The 16,319-nt window shown below is 38.2% G+C and overlaps 1 protein-coding gene across 1 annotated transcript in view; it reads left to right on the top strand.

Annotated features, from left to right (window-relative positions):
• Nucleotides 1-16,319, top strand: part of SPATA17 (spermatogenesis associated 17) — a 245,377-nt gene that overhangs the window by 161,899 nt on the left and 67,159 nt on the right. The window contains exon 9 of the mRNA XM_063115289.1: nt 15,470-15,602. Within this exon, the coding sequence (XP_062971359.1) occupies nt 15,470-15,602 (133 nt within the window). The remainder of the gene's footprint in view (nt 1-15,469; nt 15,603-16,319) is intronic.

Below are 16,319 nucleotides of genomic sequence, written 5' to 3'. Positions count from 1 at the left end.
TTTAGCTGCTGATGCATAAATCATAAATTTTCTTTCTTATAAATCTTCAGCTTGCACATAGTTACCACCCCAGGCCTAATTCAGCATGGCCTTCCAGCTCTAGAACTCACAGCTCATCCTGTTTTTCAGTTCAAATTCCTGAGAGAGGACCTGTTTTGCTTAATTTATAGCACAATAACTGCTTAATAAATATGTGTTAAATTAATGCATATGTTAAATTAACATATGAATAGACCACAATTGTGGTCGGGAGAGGGTATGTTGCATATATCAATACTATGTTCTATGAGAGTAGAACCATGAACAGGATTTCCTCAGATTGAGTAGAGCAGAGGAAGGAGGGTCCTCTGGTGCTTGACTTGATGCCTTCTGACTTAGGTGATTAGCTAGATAGTGATGTCCTTGCTTAACTAAGAAAAAAATATAAGAAGCATTGCAGCTTTGACAGGATGGAAGTTTGGAATATGAGCTTAATTTGGAAGCAGCTCTATTTGAGGTTCCTATTGTGTGTATCTAGGTGAATATTCCTAGTGAGCATTTGAAAATACTGTTCTTGAGTTAAAGCAAGACATTGTATATGGAGATAAAGATTTAGGAATCATCAGTTGTAGAGGTAATAGTTAAAATCTTGATCATGGAGATATCCCCCAGGAGAAACTATAGACAGAGGAAATTAAGTACAGATTTCCAGGAATTGCTTTAGCATTAAGGCAGTGGTTCTTAGTCCAGGTTGCTTTGAAGTTTAAAATTATATACATATGAATTTCTGAGTCTCAATTACAAATAGTTTGGCTCAGTAGGCATATGTATTTGAAAAATATGCTCAGGTCATTCTAATGCATAGTTCTTGTTAAGAGTCATTAATTTAAGGTATCAGCAAAAAGCAATGAGTCAGTCAAGAAACTGAGAAAGCAAGAAAGAGAACCAGGAGGTACTGTGCGAATCAAAGAAGAGAACTCACTGTAAGGAGTGGATGAACTGCTTGTTGCAGAGTTTAAGTTCAATGAGGATTAGAAAGAATATATAGAATTTGGCTGTTGGAAGTCATTTATTAATAGCTTTTGATATCTCCTCTATCATCTAGTTCTTATTTCTCCTATATTTTCTTAAGAACATCATAAAAGGGCTTGGTAAGTTCTTTTCCAAACTTCAGATATGCCTTCTTTAAAATTTCATTCTTACCTATGGTGATACATATGTCTATATAAGACATATATGTGACATATGAGTATATAGATGTATATTTGATATTGGCACTTTTCTAGAATTTTATTTTAATGTTGTATTTTAGAATCTTACTGGTAATTAACATCAAATTAAGCCACCTATATATTATAAAATCTATATTCTTCTGCTTTTAAAATCATTTGATACATTTTTGTGAAACAATTTCTTAAGAATAACTAATGGTGATTTGGTGATCTTATAAAAACTTTTACTCAGTAATTTAAGATTTAATTTAACTTGTCAGAGACCTTGAAATCATTGACAGAAGTAGATGCTCACTTACAAATTCTAAGCCAGAGGTTGCAAACTAGTAGATTCTGAGCTGGAGATAGCCTCCAGGTGTGTTGTATTTGGATCTCTCAATTTTCTGAAAATTAATAATTGAAAAGTAATTAAAAATGGTAATCAAATCTTTTTAAAATCTAGATTTTTCAGTTTTTATAAAAAATCAGGAGATCTGGAAACAGTGAGCCCATAGTTGTACATGGCAACAATTGATTAAAACTTGGACTCTTCAGTTCTTACATATGACTCATTTATGTAGCCTGCCTGGCCCTTCTAGATGGATAAATTAGAGCCCTTGTTCCAGATGATAAGCTTCTCAAGAACAGAGCCCATGACTTATGCACTACACTTAGTACTATATTTGACATTAGTAGGTGCTCGGTGATTTTTTACATATTGAATTTTGACTCTCGAGCTTGAACTAGGTTTAATTTGTTTTGTTCTAATATGTCTGATCACGAAAATCATTCTCATTGAATGAAAACTCAAGCAAAAGAAAACGATTTCAATTGTGATTTCTCCTTGAGGGTTTATTAATATTACACTAGCAGTCCCAGTAATAGACCTATACTTGCATTTTTCTTTTTCTTACTATGAACAGCATTTTTCAAACTATGCCTCTTGAAACACTAGTCTGGAAGATGCTAATGAGTTTTCCATCAACCAAATTTGGAGAAAATCACATTAAAAATGAAAGAAAGTGAGCTGAAACACTGGGTACCAATCAAGGTTTATTAAAGGAAAAAGGTCTGCTGGGCTGCACTCAAAATGGAGGGCAGTACCAGGCATAGGGGTGGGAGGGCTAATGTAGGCTGTAGGGAAGGCTGACGTAATCAAGGAGGGGTTTGGTGCTGGTGTGGAAGATAAGGCTGGCGGATGCAATCAGGTGGAAGGTTGCACCCATGTGGAAGTAGAGGAGTTTCTATTTCTCAGAAACCACGAGGTTTCTCGTAAGGGAAAGGCTGGCGGCTATTTTGTGCTTATTGTGTGCAAAATGGTGCTGGTCACATCCAAGATCCATCATCCCCGCCTTTTAAGAATAGGGAGAAAGGAAAAGGGGCAAAGTTCTCATTCTTCTGAAGCTACGTCCTGCTGGAGATGGGTGAAGATATGAAAAAATAAAAGATTTATGTTGGCAGGTAAAACAATTAGGTGGCGGGGTATTGGTTTTGTGTGGGGAGGCTGTATTCTTCCAGGGAAGGGTCACTGATTCTGAGTGGCTGATATCCTCATCCCATGAAAAATTCAGTGATATTTTTATTCATGAAGGCCTGCATATGTTCCTGTAAGAAACCAGAGAAACACCGAAAGAGGCAGGGACCAAGAAGAAGGATAAGTCCCATCATGGTCAGGGGTCTGATGTGTTTTGTCCTGAAGTCTTCCCCCACTGCTATAGCCTAGGTGAGTCGTTTGGGTGAATCAGAAATATTTTTATTGGAGTGGGGGCACTGGACTCTAGCAGCATCCCCTTTGGAAAGAACTATCCAATAGATTTTACCCCCATAAGAACATGATGTGGCAGTTGTCTGGTCATAGCATGTTGTGGGAACGTGTGTCAGGGATGTGAATGTGTCCTTTACAGTTCCCCCGAGCATTCTGAGTGGCAGACCTGGGAGGTTGGAAAGTGTCCTTCCACCCACCAAGACCTTGGTTATACATTGTGAACAAGGTGTGGCATATGACTCTGTTAGGAAAAGAAGCAAGAGGAAGAGAAAAGGCAAGCATTCAGGGGCTGAGAGGTTGAGAGAGTGCATAGTAGGAAAAAGGAGCAGAGGGTAACCTCATTGGTGGTGTAATCACAGAGGGCACCCTGCCAGGCTAATTCACTTTGGCTGCTGCCAAGGCCAGTAAACAGGGAGCCCATCCCCAGGCTGTGGTGTCTAGTTGTTTAGAGAGGTATGCAACCAGGGAGAAAATATCTCATGACTCTTGCCCCCAAACCCCTACTGCCAATCCTTGGGTTTTGGTGATATATAGGATAAAAGGATGAGATAGGTTTGGGAGGGATAGAGCCAGGGCTGCGAAGAGAGTGGCTTTTAATCCCTGGAAGGGAGAGTGAATGGGCTTTGTGGGATCTAAGGGAATCCCACAGGATCCCCTTTGGCTGCCTCATGAAGTGGTTTTGCTAGCACACCAAAATTAGGAATTCATAGGTGAAGATACCCTGCAAGCCCCAAGAAAGAAAGGATTTCACCATTTGTGGTAGGAGTAGGGAGTTCAGAAATTAGACTCACGTGATCCATTGTTATTTCTTTGGTGTTGGGGTGAGGTGGACTCCCAAATCGGTAACTGAAGGAGAAAAAATTTGGGCCTTGCTGAGGGACACTCAATATGCCTTGGAGGCCAGGAAATTAAGGAGAGCAGCAGTGTGGGCTTTTGAATCCTCATAGGAGGGGCTACAACAGAGGAGGTCATCCACATTTGTATTAAAGTGCTAGGGGGTGGAGGAAGTTTGGATAAGTCTTGATTTAAGGCCTGGCTGAAGAAGTGGGGGCTATCCCAAAACCCCTGAGGTAGTACTGTCCAGGTGAATTGCTGGGAACAACGTGTATCAGAATAAGTCCAAGTGAAGGTGAACAGGATTTGACAGGAAGGGTGTAAGGAGATAGAAAAAAAAAAAGGCATCTTTGAGGTCAAGTACAGAGAAGAAACAGGTTGTTGTTTGGGTTGTGGATAGAAGAGTATAGGGGTTAGAAATGATTGGGGTTATGGGTAAAACAGCCGCATTAATGGCCCTGAGGTCTTGAACTAAATGGTATGAGCCATTAGGCTTTATAACTGGAAGGATGTGTGTATTAAAAGGTGAGTGGGTGGGTAGGCCATAAGAGAAGAGAAGAAAGGACTTTGTGTATGATGGGTTTTCAGCCTATTCGGTGTTTGTTAGCGATGGGGTATTGTGGGACATTAGGGAACAAAAGGGATTCCACAAATTAACAAGGATAGGGGAATGGTGTGTAGCAATGGAGGGAGAAGAAGTGTCTCATACTATGAGATTAACCTTGTCCAAGGGGAAGGGGAAGGTGGAAGCCTCAGGGGCCAGGTCTGGGTGCGGCCTGTAACAGGAGTATTATAGCTGGAGTTAAAGTGTTTACAGTAAGGGTAGCTTTGAATTTGGAAAGGATGTCCTGTCCCAGTAAGGGGGCTGGGCATTGAGGCTTTATTAAAAATTTATGTGTGAATTGGGTGTGATGTAGGGTACAGGAAAGGGGTTGAGTGATCCGTGGGTGGTATTCTGGTCCCACGGCCCCTACTATTGTGATAGAGGATAGGGTTGTTGGTCCTGCATATTCAGGAAGGGTAGAGTAAGTGGCACCTGTACTGATGACAAAAGAGATTGGCTTACCTGCTACAAGGAGAGCTACCCTGGGCTCGTGCATGGTGATCTCTGTGAGGGCCTCGCGCCCTGGGCACTGTCAGTCCTCCTCCTAGAAAAAGCCAGGAAGCTCCAGTAGGGGTGGCCACAAAGCTAAAGGTTGTAGGTTAGGGACTGGACCACTCCCTCTCTGGTGAGTGGAACAGTCAACTCCCCAGTGACCTGGCTGTTTGCATTGAGGACAGGGTCCAGGAGGAAGCCTAGGGGTAGAGCAGGCCCACGCCCAATGACCCTGATGACTGCATTTGAAGCAGTTCCTAGGTGGCTTGCCCCTGGAGACAGCCAGCTTTGCAGTATGTGAACCATGGATAGCATTGGCCAGGAGCTGGTATTTGGCAGGATCTCTTTTGTAATGATCTTTCTTCCCCTCCTCCTCTCTATGGTTAAAAACCTTGAAAGCAGCATTGAGGAGGTCTCATTGGGTCGTATTTGGACCATCCTCAAGCCTTTTTAGTTTTTTCGAATATCAGGGGCTGATTGGGTAATGAAATGAGAGTGTAGAGGGCCATGCTTGCAGGGGATTCTGGGTTTATACATGTGTATTTATGTAAAGCCTCAGAGAGGAGGGTCAGGAACTCACTGGGATTTTCGGTGATCACTGTGTGATTTCTCTAAGCTTGTCATAATTGACCGACTTGTGAGTAGCCTTTTGGAGGCTGTAAGTCAAGTGTGTGATCATGTTATCCTGGAGATCCCGATCCCCGTGGCCAGCCTGGTAGTCCCAATTTGGGTCAGTGCAAGGGACAGCAATGGCTCCCACAGGCTGCCTATTATTTTGAGCATGTACCTCATCTGCCTGTTGTTGGGCCATTATCCAGACCTGCTCCCTGTCCTTGAGGGACATAGTAGTAGTGAGAATCATAAAAATATCATGCTAGGTAAGATCATAAGACTGGGTGAGATATCAGAATTCCTTAAGATATGTGTCCAGGCTGGACTGGAAAGATCCCAGTCATTTTTTGATTTGGGAGAGATCAGAAAGAAAAAAGGGGATATGGACCTGGACAATTCCCTTCATCCTAGCCACACCGAGGGGGTATAAAGGAGCTGGAGCTGAGGAGGGGTTGTCACCTGATGAAGGGGGAAAAAGGGTGGGGTTGGGTGGCTGAGGACAAGTGTCTTGAGACCAGGTGTGGGGAAGAGAGGGAAAAGGTGGAGGGGCTGGTGAAGGAACTGGAGCATAAGGAGGTGGTCGGGGAGCAGAGTGGTCTGACGGATCAAAAGATTGATCTGAGTCCAGAAGGGGAGGTCAGGGATAAGCTAGGAAAATTTGAGACATAGGACAGTTTTGACAGAGAGAAGGACGTGATCAGAGATAAAAGAAGGCTTGAACATAAGGAATCTCTCTGGCTTTGCCGCTTCGGTGACAAAAGTTGTCAAGAGTATCCAAATCAAGAGTGTCATCTTCTGGCCACTGCGATCCATTGTCTAGTTTGTACTTAGGCCAAACCTGCTTGTAGTAGAAAATGAGGCATTCTGGTTTAATATCTACCTGGAGGCCAAGAAGTTGGCCAGGAGACAGCCCAGAGGGCATAGAGATTACAGTAGAAAATGAGATATTTAGGTTTAGTGTCTCCCTGGAGGCCAAGAGATAAACTGGCCAGGAGACAGCCCAGAGGTGTGGAACGTGAAGGTTTGGATTGTGAGGATCCTATTTAGAGGGTGAAAAAGTCCCAGCAGAAGAAGGGTAACAGCAAGGGGTGTCCTCTTTGGTGCACCCCTTCCTTTCTAGAGAGGAGCCACCAACCAGCTAAAGGAGTATCCTCCAATAGCTGGGGGGCCTGAAAAGGGTTCCCTCAGCCAGGCTCCTGGCCTTCGTGGCAAGTAGACAGTAGTCGTAGAGAGTAGTCGGGGGAACCCATAGAAGTAGGACAGACCCACTCACTCACCCTGAATTGAGGCCAATGTTGGATGTGTTGGTCTGAAATAGCAAAAGAAGAGAGTCTCGGAGGCACCTGGTTTGGCAGGTCCAGGAAGGGCGACCAGGGGGGTCAGTCAACCCAAGAGAGGGGATTGCCAGAAGGTCCTGGCCAGGATCCTTCCTGGGTTTCGGCACCAAAATGAAAGAAAGTGAGCCGAAATGCTGGGTACCAATCAAGCTTTATTAAAGTAAAAAGTCTGCCAGGTTGCACTCAAAATGGAGGGCAGCAGTAGGCTTAGGGGTGGGAGAGCTAATATAGGCTTTAGGGAGGGCTAATGTAATCAGGGAGGGGTTTGGTGCCGGTGTGGAAGATAAGGCTGGCTGATGCAATCAGGTGGAAGGTTGCACCCATGTGGAAGTAGAAGAGTTTCTATTTCTCAGAAACCACGAGGTTTCTCATAAGGGAAAGGCTGGCAGCTATTTTGTGCTTATTGCGTGCAAAATGGCACAGGTCATGTCCGAGATCCATCAAAAAACAATCAAACAGATTTTGGCACTTATGGGTCTTCTTAGTCTTAACTGCACTTTTATTTAGTGCGAATGTCAAAGGGGGAAATATATAGCATTTTTCAAATATATTCACTTATTCGTAGAACAAATATTATTGCATGCCTACTCTGTGCCAGGCACTACACCATGCATTGGGAATATAGCAGTGACCAAGACAGACAAAGGTCTCCTGGCTTCATGGAGCTGACCAGCTAGTTGGGCATGGCATCCCTTATCCACAGACCATAATTTGGAATATACTACTCTGGATATAACTCAAAAAAGAACATGTGATTTTCCAAATTTTCTTTTTTTTTTCTCAGTTTCAGCATATTTTCTTCTCACACCTTCCTAAGAATAATTTGATGTGTTTCTCATAGCTTTATTTTCCTCTTTAAATATATGTATTTTATATCATTTATACAAGTTCTTAAAATATCTGAGTTCATCATTTTTAGCCATTTTGGAAACTTTCTTAGTCTAAAACACTCACTGTCGTAAATGACCTAAAAGAAGAGCCTGTGTGAATGCTATTTAGCTGGGGCATTTCAATTTAGAACCTTTTAGCAGAGATTTTTAAAGAGGTTTTTCATAATCAACTAGAAGAAAGTAAAGCCCAACTCTGCAAAATATATATCAGAAGGTTGTTGCATAGATGTAATGAGCAAGGACGACTTGAGATTGTTAATAATAATAATAATACTAAATCCAGAGAAATCTGTCTCTTAAGCTAAGAAAAACGTAAAGAGAAAGGCAAAATATGTCTTCCCATTTAAATTTAAAAGCTTGCAATATAAGCTCATTGTTTAGCTGAGCAGATAGTCTTGCCACTAGCATTCCTTATATTTAAACATTACATTTCTATCTCCAACCTGGGCGAGAGACCTGTGCTGTCAGTATTGCTGCTTAAGTGGTTCATAAGTTTTAAATTTCTGCTGTGAATTCTACTTTAAGTATAAAATACTTTATGTAAGAGTATTAAACACTTATAGCTATGGTCGTATTAAAATCTCAATGAAAGCTTTCATTGTCCATAAATGAAGTCTATCTAATTTCTATTCCTGGTTGTTGCTGATTTTATTATTTTTTTATTATTTTATTATTCAACAAAAATTCCAGTAATCTAAAACTTCTTTATAGATTAGTGGACTGTTTTGAAATCTTTCTGTTGACATTAATGAGCTATATATTATGTTTACCTGGAAATTGAGGTGGTTAATACATACAGTGAAAACACTTTTTATTTCTCATATTGAAAATAATGAAAAGGAGACATTTATTTGCTGACCTTTTTTTTTTTAAACAGAGTATTCTGCATTATAAAAGACAAATATTCAACATTTTATGGCCCTTTTTTATGAATTGGGCAGTTGGCTAGGTTTGGTTTTTTTAGAAGGGCTAAAATTATTTGTTATTAATTATACATACTACAAATGTAAAACATGTCTCATTTTATTTTAAATATAATTGACATAGATATAGATAATTTGTATAAATTATATCCAATTATGTGTTCTTTCAAAATTCTTAGTCTTAAAAAAGCCTATGATTAGTTAATGGGAACCAAGTCATCTGATAATCACACCAGGCATGAACTGGTTAGAGCAGCCCTCAAAACATTAAATTTCCTATTTTCTATATTTTAATGATGATTAAAATGTTAGAGTCTAAGAATAACTTTTCTAACAGCTGTACTTTTATAACATGAAAATTTCTCATTTGTTGATTGTTTATTAGATTAAATCAACTTGCTTTGTCCATATTTTCTTTTTTTAATTCTTTCATCAACCTTTTCAAACTTTTAAACCTGGATGTCTTTGCTTGTCAAATTAAGTTTTGTTAGCCAGAGTACAAATTCCCTTCTCTTAATTGCCTATAGCGAATTTTTTTTTTCTATTCTTCTTTGTTTACCCCAAATTAAATAACTGCTCAGTTTTGAACATTACAAAGCTCTTAATCCTCACTTCTTCTTTTGCAAGCATTTTGAATGTATCTTTTAAGCAAATATTCTAAGATTACTCCTAGCACTCACTCTTGTATCCCTATTTAGGAGGGTCTGTCCTTCCAGCATTAATGATTGGCAAGAGAGGGTCTGCTTATAGACTAACATCCTTTATTGACGAAGCTTGTAATTGTTTGAGCATGTGCTAAGGTTCTTCTATCAGAACATAAAAAATAATTGTCGTAATTCCTACTTTATTGGTATGAAAGATAAATCTATTGATTTTCTGAGAAATTCTTTGATCATTTATTACCTCGGTAGTGCATTCTAGAAAAACAGTAGCATCTTGCAGTCACTCTTAAGGTAGTTAGAAGTAAACTACTACTTGAACATCTGAAGTTCAATTATTCAAATTTTAAGACAGCAAAATTCGTAAGACCTTATTTGCTTTTCTATCATTTCATTACTTGACATTTTTCTTGTCTGTAAAGTATAGGAAGTTTTTATACTTGAAAACTAAAGAATTTTATACCCACTCCAAGACAATGGAAAAGTATTTGTCTCTTTTCCCACATGAAAAAGTGAATGTACCAATAGTCATTTATTATGTAAGAGTCCTGTGTTTATTTTATAATTCATAAATAAGAAATCTCTTACAATAAAAGGTGGAAAATGTCATACTTGTCTTGGCATCAAGAATCACAAGGCATGTAATTTAGCAACATAGTTTAGAGGGAGGAGTGTGATCATGGGCCACCTGCCTTGATCCCCAGTAATTAATAATTAGCCTTTGCAATGCGATGGCCAAGATGGTTACAGGTTTTACAATAGTATCTGTAACTGGGATAATATTCCCTAGAGATGTTAAGTAAAAAGAAATAAGACTGCTGAGGCTTAACCTGTTCTGATAGGAGCGAGCACCCTGCGAAGAATATTCTTCTACTTTCTGGGCAAGTTAGGTGCATACAGGTATTTACAAGACCCCACATATGTGTTCCAATCTTTCACCTCTGAGCATTTACTCACAGTGGTCCCTTGCTTGTATTCTCTTCCTCATTGCCCATTTCTGTCTGATGAAATCTGACCCATTTGTTAAAGTCCCGGTTAGATTTGGCCTCAGTGCTCTTTGTTCTGAGCACTCTCTCCCCTTATTTTATTGCCTTGTTTTTGTTTTCCCTCATGAGATTTTAAGAGTCTTTGGGTGAGGCATCTGTGCATTCACTTTTTTATATTCATATCATAGTATCTAGCACAATGTATTGAACACATTAGTTATCTAAGACATATCTGGTGGATTGAATTTACTATGAATCAAGGCATCAGGTGTTTATTATCTACTTAATATTTGCTTACCTAATCCAGGCCCAGATCTGAGTATCTGTTTCAGTGTCATATGGGCTGTTTCTAAGAGAAGCCCAAGGCTTTCTTTGCCTGCCCTGCCCTCCCTCTGTCCCCTATCCACTCTCTCCATTCAGCTCAACAAGGAGTAGGTCTGCTCTGTTTGGTCCCAAGAGGCACCATAGTTCCAAATGGTGAGGTGTACCTCTGTTCAGAGAGTTTCTCTTGACCTCTCAGGATATTTGAGTATTAAAATGTCACCCTAGACTTGCTCCCTGTGGGGAGAATCCTTGGCTGTCTCTCCTTTTATTTCATTGGCCAGTGGTAAGAAAATAAGGCTATCCTACCTGGAGAGACACCTGTGCTGTCTGTTGACACATGTCTGATTTTTGCTAGCTGTTGACATGCTGAGGGTAGATCCAGGGGCAGTCCCCACATTAGAAAGTGTTGGATTGTACAAGCTCTGCAATAAATTTTGGAAGAAGTTCACTCTAGTTTACTATTTCTCCTGCCTGTAGCCTAGATAAAAAGACTTACTTGTATGCTCTTGTATAGCTCATTGGAGAATTAATTGCAGTCTGGAGTCAAACTGGTAATTTGTATTAAAGTGTCCCTTTATCCTGCTTTGTAATGCGTATATTGCACTGGGAGTCCTTTAACAGATAGGGGCTAATCTAGGACATGTTTGGTGTCTGAGACCTGTTCCATACCATGTATCTTAATATCTACGAATTTCTGTCATTATGTTCATTTTGAAATAATTTACCTAAGGCAGAATCCATTGTGGCTTAGATAACTGTCCTGTTGGGCAGCCAGAATTCATACATATTATGTAAAAATAAAATGTTTTGCAATTTATAAAGATCTGTGATATATTACTATACAAATTCTCCATGGACAATCTTATCTGCACTATAAGGGTATTCATGATCTACTTTGCGTCAAAGGTGCTCAGTTTTCTAGTTATGTTGAACTCTTCGGTTTCTTCAGCATTCCTTTCTGTACTTTAACTCACCTCCATATCTTTATGTGTTATTTCTTCTGTCTAAAATAGCTTTCACCAGCTTCTTAACTTGATGAACTCTACTTGTCTTTCAGTACCCAGCTCTGACATAAATGGTCTGGGAAGATAACTTTTCCATGCCCCGCCCCCCACTTTCCTGCCAGTAACCCACCACACCCACATACACCCATGCATATACAAACATAAGCCTTCCTCTGTGCATTACATCCATCACAAAACTTACACATTCTACTCATGCTAATTGTCTCATTCCCTACCACCTACTGTAAGGTAAATTCCCCTTAGGTGTACTCAATCTTCCATCATTATATCCCTGCATTTTTCAAAGCTCTTTGTATATAAAAACATTTTATTTAATGTTTGTTCAATGAACAAATATTTAGAGAGTAGAGAAATTAGTGTGAGTTGGAGTGGGTAGATTAGGCTGCCTAGGAAGGCTGGGTATTGTGCTGGATTTTGAAAGATAAGTAGTGCATGGATCAGCATTTCGGGGGCAGGAGCATGGATAAGACATGGAGGTAGAATGGCAGAAGAAAAATGGAAAGGCGAATGGCATTGATAGAATGGCAGGAAGGGACTGGTAGAGGACAGAACAGATCAAGTTCTAAGAAGCCTGACAGCTAGGTGAAAGAAGTTAGGCTTGAATCAGTCAGCAGTAGAAGTTCATAATTTGAAGATTTGAATTAACTGGCTGTGAAATAAATGGGTTGGAAGAAAACCTAGAATTATGAAGGACAGTAGTAGGACTAAAAGAAAATGGGGAAAATGAAAGAGAGTGAAAAGGGGGAAAAAGTAAGTGTAACTTGTTGGTGTTTTCATTTGGAAAATAATATTAAGTATATTAATATTCGGTGTATAAAGACTTTAAAATATTATATTTTCCCTGAAGCTAATTGACTGTTAGGCCTTAACCAATTCTTCTGTAATTGCCCAGACATTTAAGTAATGACTTGTTTGTTTTTATATACCACTCTATCTCCACATTGTTTTTAAGAATTTTTGCCAGATCTGTATCTTTGATGAGGTTATAAGAAATAATAGGTAAATCCATATCATCTTCTTAACATAATGTTTCAGTTAGTTGAAAAGAAAAGTACTCACTGCAAACATAAAGTACAACTGACTATATACTTAAAACTGATAAAAGATACATATTTTTAAAGTAATTGATAATTATCTAAAATTCAATTATCAACTAAAGTGTTTTCATGGCTATTTATACATTACTGAGAAAATCCTATAATATCTTCCTAATTTGAAGATAAATGTTTTTAAAGATTATTTATAAAACGTCTAAATATTTTTGAATATATAAACACATGCACATGCATACGTACACTTAAGAATATGCATACATGTTACTTTAACATTATGGCTAAATAAAAGCAGAATTAATTCACAGACTGGAAAATACCTAGTCTTTCAGCCTTGTCTTCCCAGCCATCCAGTCCCTTGAGAAAGCAAATTTTGTTCAGACACAAAAGAAAAATGTACTATTAAAATGCAATTCAGAAGTGATAAAAACTGTAAGTGCAGCAGCCGGCTCACAGCACCTCCTTTGTATACTCAGGGACATTGGGGCCGCATTAATTTTTGTGTGTGTGATGTCCATCCCATGTGCAAATTAGCACTGGAAGGACCATAATCTGTCTTATATGAGAGCTCTTTTCCCAAGAGCATAGGTAATACATGCTTCCATAATTTTGTGTAATTCAAAGCTCTGTATTTTGTTTGTTTTTTAGTATAGAAAATATTTTCTTAGAAAAGTATTAAGAAGGATTTTATCAATAAATATTAAAAAGAAATTGCAGAGAGGTATGAAAATTGATGAAATAACACTAGTTTTCCTACTTTATTATTTTTTAAACAAATTTTTGAACACAGTGGCAAAAAATAAATTTCCGGTTGAAGAGATGTTAAAATAATCCTTTATGTCTTAATTAAATGAGATGACATGTGTGAAAACTTTGGCATATGGTAATGGCTCGATAAATATTTGTTGAACCTCAACTTAATTTTTTCAAAGTCTGAATTTTAGAGTATTTTTCTTAGCAGAATATTTTATTTTGCTGTGTTCATATATATATATATTTCCCAGAGCTTGCTGTTTTCTCCAGATGTTTCTTTTATTGAAAAAAGCATCCAGCTCTTATTTCATTGAAACAATATCTCGTTTGATTATATTTATTAAAAATTTCTGAGTTCACTCCTGTTTCCTGCATTATAATGTCTGTTTCCTCTAGGTTCTCTTTTAGGTTTGGATTTGTGCCTTTCTTTCATGTTGATTGTTTCTAGTAATACATTCTTAAATTTGTATTAAAAAGCAGTCCCTAGAAATCATATTTGTGTATTTGAAACTGTACTTGTGTGTGATAGTAGCTTTTTGACTGATAGACTTTATTGCACTTTTATGGCCTTTTTAATCAAGACATCCCCAAATGGTGATATTTGAGCTCATTTCTTTGGGAACTCTCAGTATCTTTTGAGTAGATGCAATCAGTCTTCTAAAGGATATAAATCCAGCTGCCAGTTCACTTAAGAGATGAGTAGGGAAAGAGTTCGATGGGTAGACTTTGGATGAAAATCCAAATTCCAATTGGTGCCTCACTTTGGCCTTTAGCTGTGTCTGCTTCCCTAGAGACCAGAGCTCTTTGGTGTAAATTTTTCTGAGAATAGGCTTGTAGAGATACTTGGACTGAGACAGGGACCTAAAGATTTAATTACTCCTTACGCAGACTTTTCATCTGTTTTCAGCTTTCTTCCTCATTTTCACCTTCTGCAGTAATTAGCTTCAGTTCCCAAGCTCTTCCAGTGTTCTGCAGTAGAATCTGCCTTCTTTCTCTTTGGCATCTCCCACTTCTGGCACTTATATTTCACATTTCTTAATTCTTCTATGTCATTTACAAATTTTCTGCTTTCCACCTACAGAAAATTTATTGATATTTTTATCTGCTGTTTTTCATTTTCTGTTCTCTTTCTTCATGTGGGTTTATAACTTTTTTTTAATTCTTTACTCTTATTTCAGTGGGTTTTGCTGAAGAATTTGAGCAATTCACCAGGTTATACGAAAAGCACATCACAATCTTAGATGCTCTGTGAGAGTTTGTATGCGTTTTAAAAGATTGGTCTTTTATGTTAATCATAAAACTTAAAATTAATAATAATGATAATAGTAATAGTAGTGATCGCCACAACAAGTTACTTCTACTTTTACTTCTACTTCTAGTACCACCATTATTTATTGGACAATCTTTTTCTCAACCTCCATGTTAAATGCTTTACACATATTAAGTTGTTCATGACTTGAAACAATCCTACATGGAAGTAAAGGCTCATAGAGGTCAAGTAACTTGCATAAGGGAACGCAGCTAACAAAGGCGAAGCTAGAATGTGGGTACAGGACTGGCTGACTTGAAAGCCCCCTTATTCCTAACTTCTACCAAAAATGCCTCTATTATTTGGTTGACTTGAGATTTGAAGATAGTCCATTTCAATGAGAATGGCCTGTGCTAGCTGTCCTTTTTATTTTGGAATACCATTTTAAAATAAAGAACATTTTTATTTACATTGTGAACTTTGAGTTACATAAATTTATGAACTTCATAAATTTATTAACATTGTCTGCGTTTACAAAATATTTGAGATTTACAAAAATTCTGCGAAGAAAGTTTTGGCATCTATATCTCAGAATAGGAAATAAAGATTCATAGTAGTTAGTGACAGATGTTGAAATGGAATTCAGTTATTCCGATTCCAAACCATGTGTTATTTTTGCTATACTGTACTACTTCTCCAAATTCTTGGTTTAAAAAAAAAAAATCAAATGCCTCTAGAAATCATTTTAAGTATATCACTTAAATATTGTTTCAGGTTTTTGCCATTTTCTTCCTACCATAAAAATGAGAAGTACATCCCATCTATGCATTCATCAAGCAAGTATGGTCCTAATTCTTATGGAGAACATTTCCGAAGTGAAAATCCTAAGAAATGGATCTGTGACAAGGTGAGTTAATGAAACATCAAAAAATGGTATCCCTTTTAAAAGTCTAGAAATATACATTGATTATAGAAAATATATTTGCATTAAAATTAAGACCTTCATGGTTACAAAATTATTTATAGCTATTTTATGTGAAGATGCTGGTGCTGACATATATCAGTAAGAGATTTGTTATAAGTTATTTTTTTCAGTGCTATGTTCTGATGTTTTATGACTTAGTTACACTGTGGTCAAGGGCATGGAGTATTGGCTTTGGCAAATGACCAGGGTCAGGGCTTGAATTTGAGGTCTCAGAATGGGGTTAAACTAACTCTCAGACATGGAGATCAATGTTTGTGTGTTCTCTCTCAATCTCTGTGTATATGTAGATAGATAGGTGTGTATGATATACATATCTAACATAATGTATATACATACATTTAACATACATATATGTATATGTGCAACATGTGTCATATGCACACATATGCACAACAGGTGCGGCACATACATGTTGTGTGTGGCATATATGTGATGCTCATCTGTGCTCAGGGTGCCATAAGAAAGTACCATAGACTTGGTGGCTTTAACAACAGACAATTATTTTTTCACAGTTCTGGAGGCTGGAAGTCTGAGATCAGAGTGCTCACATAGTGATATTTTGGTGAGGTCTCTCTTCCTGGCTTGTAAGAGGCTGCCATATCCCTGTGTGCTCACATGGCCTCTTCTTATGGGCAGAGA

Source organism: Cynocephalus volans, chromosome 11 (genome assembly GCF_027409185.1).
Source record: "Cynocephalus volans isolate mCynVol1 chromosome 11, mCynVol1.pri, whole genome shotgun sequence".
NCBI lineage: Eukaryota > Metazoa > Chordata > Mammalia > Dermoptera > Cynocephalidae > Cynocephalus > Cynocephalus volans.
Note: the sequence above shows the minus strand (reverse complement) of the source record. Positions and strands in the feature narration are given on the sequence as shown.